The 7,007-nt window shown below is 39.9% G+C and overlaps 1 protein-coding gene across 1 annotated transcript in view; it reads right to left on the bottom strand.

Annotated features, from left to right (window-relative positions):
* Positions 1 to 820: 820 nt before the first annotated feature.
* The window catches only part of DYNC1H1 (dynein cytoplasmic 1 heavy chain 1), a 70,051-nt gene continuing 63,864 nt past the window's right edge, over positions 821 to 7,007 (bottom strand). Inside the window, exons 70-75 of the mRNA XM_032777405.2 lie at positions 6,520 to 6,731; positions 5,434 to 5,587; positions 4,112 to 4,254; positions 3,616 to 3,784; positions 2,915 to 3,042; positions 821 to 1,179 (exon numbers count right to left, since the gene is read on the bottom strand). Of these exons, the coding sequence (XP_032633296.1) occupies positions 1,051 to 1,179; positions 2,915 to 3,042; positions 3,616 to 3,784; positions 4,112 to 4,254; positions 5,434 to 5,587; positions 6,520 to 6,731 (935 nt within the window). The 3' untranslated portion in view covers positions 821 to 1,050. The remainder of the gene's footprint in view (positions 1,180 to 2,914; positions 3,043 to 3,615; positions 3,785 to 4,111; positions 4,255 to 5,433; positions 5,588 to 6,519; positions 6,732 to 7,007) is intronic.

The following is a 7,007-nucleotide window of genomic DNA, read 5'->3' as shown; positions in this document are numbered from 1 at the left end:
AAGGAGCCAAACAAGTAAAAATCTAGTAAAGTTGTATTTTGAGAGCACCAGAGAGTTTAAAATGTTAGCAACTACTGTGTAACCAAAAGCTATTTGGTCGGGTGGGTCAGATTTTTGGGTCTGCCAGCTTTAAGTGTCCCTTTAAGGAACAAACGGAATAAAACCACTCTTTAGCGTAGGCAATCAGAAGAGACGCCTCAAGGTATTTGCCATAATAAGTTTGGTAGAGCTATTAGCTTATGTCAATGATGCTGCTCTCAGAGATGGAAACACCCCATTAAAAAAAGAGCCAAGTGGATCTAAATTCAAGTGTCTGCAGGCATGTTGATATTAACGGAAACTTACAGTAACCAGCACTGTGGGCATTGTGAGGAAGTATCATTGGAGGTGATGAAACTTTTCTGAAAGTTAGCATTCTGCGTACAGGGTAGTTCTCATTTAAGAATGTAGGTGGTTCATATCTATTCCATGTAGATAAAGCAATGTGTGCAGTTCATCGCTCCTGTGTAACAGTAATACTGGCATGACATCTCCCTTCTCTTCCTTTTGAAAACCAGTGTTTGCTCAATTTCAACTTGTTCCACTGAATTAATTCTGACTTCTGGTTACTGGTGATTTATACAGGAGATCTGCAAGTTCAGTTTTACCATTTATGGCACTTGTTTCTTAGTAGGTTAGCATCATTTGTTATTGAAGACCTGGGTAATGTTTCACCATCATTCTCCATTCCCTGAACATTTAAAAGCATTAGTGAAAGTAATTCTTTAGAGCAAGTCATGGCAAGAACAAAGCTTTTAGAAATGAAATAAAGAGCTACAAATCATGCTACAGAATGTATTTAATGTAGTAAGAACTACCAAACATTACCACATGTAACTACAGCCATCTAAAAACCACATCCAATTCCTCCTCAAACCATCAGTATCACTAGAAACCCTGGCAAGAAGCCCAGCCTCTAGCAAGACAACTTAACCATGCCTTGGAAGTTAAAACTAACACTGTAGACTAGATTAAAGACACGGAATTTACCAGTTAGAAAGCGTTATTTTGTTACTCTGTGCAGAGGACTGCAACACCACGTTCATAGAAACTACGAGGATCTTCCTTGGTAGCTATTTCAAAGTCAACAGTGAAGATAAGATCAGCACGGGTGAAGTTCAGATAAACTGGTAATGTAACCTGGAAAAGAAGTTAAGCATTTATTAAAATGCGGACAAGACAGCTGAATGCAAGATAAGTCAAAGACAGTAAAGGTCCCCACCACTGGAAATTATAAATAGAGACATTCCATATTGAACTTTGCCCATCCTCCCCCAACCAAGATCAACTGTACTCCTAAGACAGAACTCGCAGCCTGCCAGGCTAAAGTATACTTTTATAATACATTTCTAAGGTGGTGTTCAGACTTCAGGACCCAATGCTACACGAGTTTAAAATTTCTTGATACCTCCAGCTAGCCACAAAGGAAGGAGGGTGGTAGCAACACGAGATCTGTTTGCAAGACTCCGAGGATAACTCCAGTTTGAAAACTCACATTGGAAAGGAACATCTGTGGTACTGCAAAATGTAAGGGTATGTCTACACTACAGGATTTCAATTTTATAGAAACCGATTTTTGGAAGCAGATCATATAAAGCCGAGTGCATGTGGCCACACTAAGCACATTAATTCAGCGGTGTGCGTCCATGTATCGAGGCTAGCATAGACTTCCAGATCATTGGATTATGGGTAGCTATCCCAAAATTCCCGCAGTCTCCCCCGCCCATTGGAATTCTGGATTGAGATCCCAATGGATGATGGGGCAAAAACAGTGTCACAGGTGATTATGGGTAAATATCGTCAGTCAATCCTCCCTCCGTGAAAGCAACAGCAATCAATCAATCATTTTGCGCTCTTTTCCCTGTGTAGCACTGCAGCACCGCGTCTGCCAGCAGCATCCCGTAGACATATGGTGACATTGAAAAAAGGTGAGAAACTATTTTTTCCCTTTGCTTTCACGGGGGGGCGGAGGGGGGGGGAAGAGAGGAACAGGGGGCTGACATATACCCTTAACCACCCCCGACAACATTTTTGACCCTTCAGGCTTTAGGAGCTCAGCCCAGAATTCAAATGGTTTTCAGAGAATGCAGGAACTGTGCGATAGCTACAGTTGTCAGTCGCCCTTCTCTCTGTGAGCCTCCATTTGATTCTTTGGCTTTCTGGTATGCTTGTCTCAGGTCCTTAAGTTTCACACAGCACTGTGTTGCGTCCATGTTGTGGCCTCTGTCCATCATGGCCTTGGAGATTTTTTTCAAATGTTGGCATTTCGTCGTTTGGAACGGAGTTCTGATAGAACAGATTCATCTCCCCATACAGAGATCAGATTCAGGATCTCCCATATGGTCCATGCTGAAGCTCTTTTTTGACTCTGGGACTGCATGGTCACATGTGCTGATCAGTGCTCTATGGTGCACAAACAGGAAATGCAATTCAAAAGTTCACAGGGCTTTTCCTCTCTACCTGGCCAGTGCATCTGAGCTCAGATTGTTGTCCAGAGAGGTCACAATGGTGCACTGTGGGATAGCTCCTGGAGGCCAATACCATCGATTTGCAGCCATACTAACCCTAATTCGAAATGGCAATACTGATTTCAGTGCTATTCCCCTCATTGGGGAGGAGTACAGATATCGACATTAAGAGCCCTTTATATCGAAGTAAAGGGCTTCGTTGTGTTGGAAGGGTGCAGGGTTCATTTGGTTTAACACTGCTACATTTGAGAAACTCTTACTGTAGACCAGACCCAAGACTAATGAGATGGAAGCAGGTATTTCTCCATTTTTATTCTAGGGCACCAGAGAAAGTAGAATTTACAGCTGATGAACCACTACTGAAAGGAGTCACAGAATGACAGAACATTTGTCTCCATATTACTTACCACATTAGCCTTTTTATCTGCATTTGTCTGCTTGATCCAGCGAAGCTGTGTTATGGGCAATATTGTTGATATAGCATTTGAAAGGGACAGTTTATTGTTACTGCATGTAGCTCCCTGAAGCTTCAAACCTATGAGTTAAATATGAAAATGTAAGGTCTTTCCTGAAAGGGAAGCATATACACATTTAAAGGAAGTTTCCTTTCCACTCCACTTTCAAGTCCAGAGGTAGATTCACCCATCTAAAGTGTGGTCATTGATATTTAGTCCTACTGTGAAAATGGGAGACCTAATTTATACAGATGAAAAAATACTCCAGAAAAGGTAACAGTGAAGGCTATTAGAGGAATAAAAGAAAGCCACCAGAGCACTACTCTAACATTTTGACTAATGTTATTTGCATTTATCCATATTGTATTACTACTGACAATGTTCATTCATAAGGAGTCTCAACCATTATGCACTAACATTGCAAAGTTTTCCATTAACATGTTTTTAAATAATGCAGAATCCCCCACAGAAATTAACTTCCAATGCTATGTCTAGTGCAACTGCAATCAAACTTTCACTGTGCTCGTTAACTCCCCTTGGTGTTATGTATTTGATATGGTCTGTACCAGCATTTTTATAGAAGATAAATTCCCAGTGTTAAGGGCTAACACCTATTTCCTTCCTTCCACATTGTAAAAAGCACATCAGCTAACCTGTGACTCCAAAACTGCAAGCATCCAGGACTGCATTCTGAGTAGTTGTAACATTGACTTCTAGACAAAGTTCTTCCAGGGACCAGCTGTTTGCTTGAGCTACATATTGTCTTGTAGCAGTAATATAAGCCTCAGGTACAAACAAGCCACCCAGGCACACATGGATGTTCTGTGAAAAAAAGAGTTGTACGTTTTAGAAATTTCTATAGAATCTACTGCAATGGCACTTAGCTACATTCAATATCTATTTAAACAAGGAGTTGCACTAAAATATGGACCATCTTGCAAACTACGTATGGCATGTTTCCTCAGATGAAGATTTACCCTCAAAGGGTTAGTTTCCTACTAAAATACACATGTAGAAACAATTTTATGAATCCTACAGTCAGTTTTATAGGAAAGAATTAGCAGTTTCAGAAGAGTTGAATACTTGTTGATCTCAGAATTTCAGAAAAGCCTTTGAGAAAAAAAAGACAATACAACGCAAGATCGATACCTTTAGTTCTTTTGCTCCACCAGAAGCAGCTGCCTGGGAAATATTCTGTAGTTGTTTAATGCGTTCACTGAAGTCAGACACCCACTGAATAACAGTCATGCCAGCAGGTACAGTGTAATGAGACCAGCTACGAGGCAGAATACCTAGAGAAGATATATCCAAGATAAGAGCTCTGTATGGGTATGAGCTGGATCACACACTATTTCCAAATGCAATTTTACCCTTTCAGCAGCAGCCACTTTGCTATTACTGTGTTTTACAACAGATTTTTTTTAATACCACCAAGCACAATGGGGTTCTAATCTAACTGGGACCAGAGATTACAAGTGTAAATGAACTGAAAGACAGAATTTCATGACATAGAAAGCTACCCAGTTTTCTAAAATGTGTTCTGCAGATCAATATTTAAACAATTACTGTCTGAAGTACAATTTACTAACAAATTGTGGAAGACATTCATTAGTAAGTTCATTAGCAATAACATCAGGTTGCAAAATACATCCCAGCTAATTTTAGAATTAAGCCTTTTGCAACAAGACACCAATTTCCAGGAGTTAGTGCACAGGGTACCCCCACCTTGGTTGTCAGGTCACAAGACAAAAATATTTTATTAATTCACTGTACAATAGTTCTGCTTAAACTGGTATATCAACCACCAGCATATTCCACTGGATTGATACAAAAATGTCCCCTTTTCATCATACTGACAAAGGTATGAGCAGAGAAAATACAGCCAGGGTAACTTCTGGCGTTCCTCTGGTAAGTTTTAAGCACTCACTTGTAACAAAATTAAGGTTTAGATTGAAACTGGTTTACAGTCAACAACACCAGGCTCCAGTTGTTTGTTTCAAACTCAGCAAAATCTTTGATACCAGTCTCAGTTTTAGTGCTGCTCACTCAATACCTTTCCAAGTTACACAACATAGATGTCTTACTTAAATCTCCAGCTCCTGGATGGTAACATGAAAGTTTCATCGTTCATTTTAATGGTTTCTAGCTCCCACAGTTGCAGAACAAGGTTAAAAACCACAATCCAAGTGAACCCCAAAGGCAAAAAACCTAGACTGATTGGCTTAAAAATTCAATTTTTTTGTTTTTTCAAATCTCATGCTATGTGAACGCTTAGGCTGGCAATACTGCAGTCCATATATCTATCTATCACAGGACCAACCTCACCATTTTGACTTTCAGAATTTTATATTAGGCAAGAACAGTGGTGTCTCTTTTACCTGGTCAGTGCTGGAAATGGGAAGACATCAACTGATGTAACGGGATTATTGGCAAAGCATTCTAAAAAGAGAAGCCTGTTTGAAGTCACATACCTTTCACCAATTCATTTATTAGTGTACGCAAGTAGTTGGTCTGTTTCTTCTTGCCTTCACAAACCTGAACCACATCTGCAAGATCCTGACGGACATCCTGAAGTAATTTGGCCCCCATTTTCACCTCTCTCTCAAAGAATCGGAACAACGGATCCTTATTTAAGTAAGAAAAATGAGGAAACAACAAGATGAGAATCTTCTGGTGGGAAAACTAACCGTAGCCCTGCAACACTGAATGACACTAGTTGGCTGCCCAAATCCCACGTGCATCATCAACTGTTACGGCCTCACCATAACGTGTTTTTTTACAATGCAGTCATTTCCTCCACCCACCCCAAAGACACAGCTGCCTCACAGATGGTAGTTTAAGGGAACAGAAGCAAGTATTTCTTTCCCTACTGACACCAACTACAGCTGGCAACCAGTGTGCAAGCTGCCTGCTGCAGTTTGTCCTGATTACTACGAATTCCTATTCCTTTCTGTATCTATGTCCAGAGCCCAAGTCCATAACATGATCTAAACTGAGAAGTTTAATATATAATTCAGACATTGATTATTCAACAATCTAGAAACTGAGACTTTCCATAAACTCTTGCTTGTAAAACAACCTGTCTCATATTAGCCCTCAGAACTGTGTGTCTCCCTTTCATTATTAGTCCCCACTCCCAATTAGCAGAAGCCTCAGTATTAGCTACCACCCAGCTTTCCAATGAGGACCAACCAGTGATACTACCGTTGAGCCAACATACACTCTTCAGTTCACTTGAGTGATCAGACATGTGGTGCGTATGATGCTGCACTTACAGCACCCCTGGCTTAGGAAGCAAGAGAAACTAGAAATAAAAAAAAACAAAAACACTCTTCTACATGATACCTTCCCAACCAAATGGAAGTGTTACTCTGTCATAATTTCTTAAACTGAATTGCAGCAAAGAAAAGGAAACAATGTCTTGTTTCAAAGTCTGCTTTAGTATTTGGAACCAGAGAGACCATTTTCAGGCTGCAATCGAGTAGCATACCTCACCCACATTTGCATAACCCCTACTCTGTTACAGGCCAAAATGTGTATTTGGAAATCTTAATCACCTTAATATTTTCCACTGTTCGTTTAAGATGATTTAGATTTTGTGGGATAAGATGGAACCAGTTAGAGGCTGTGGTGTGCAGTGTTCTCATCCAGGATGGACGCCCATCTGAAGTTGAATCTGCTCTTGCCTTCTTCTCAGTTTCTGCATAAGCGAGATCATCCTCATCCTCTAGCATCTGCATTTTCAGCATTTTACTGATCATATCAATACCTGAACCAAAGAATAAAAGGCAACAAAGCCAAAAAAAAGCATTGGGATATCAGTACAAGGAAAGTTTTAAAGATGCATTAGTGCATTACATGTAACACTTCCGTGATTGCCGCTTATTTAAAAATAATTCTTAAGTATACTGTTTAACATGAATAACCTTCCTTAGGACTAGAACAAAAGTCAGTCTCACTTGTGTAGTATCTTCTTGTCTATCGAAGAAATTCTAAGCAAGTTACTTTTAACCTTAAGACTTCAGAGATATTTATTAGTTATTTT

The sequence above is a fragment of the Chelonoidis abingdonii genome, chromosome 4 (genome assembly GCF_003597395.2).
Source record: "Chelonoidis abingdonii isolate Lonesome George chromosome 4, CheloAbing_2.0, whole genome shotgun sequence".
NCBI classification, from domain to species: Eukaryota; Metazoa; Chordata; order Testudines; family Testudinidae; genus Chelonoidis; species Chelonoidis abingdonii.
This window is presented reverse-complemented; position numbering and strand designations above follow the sequence as displayed.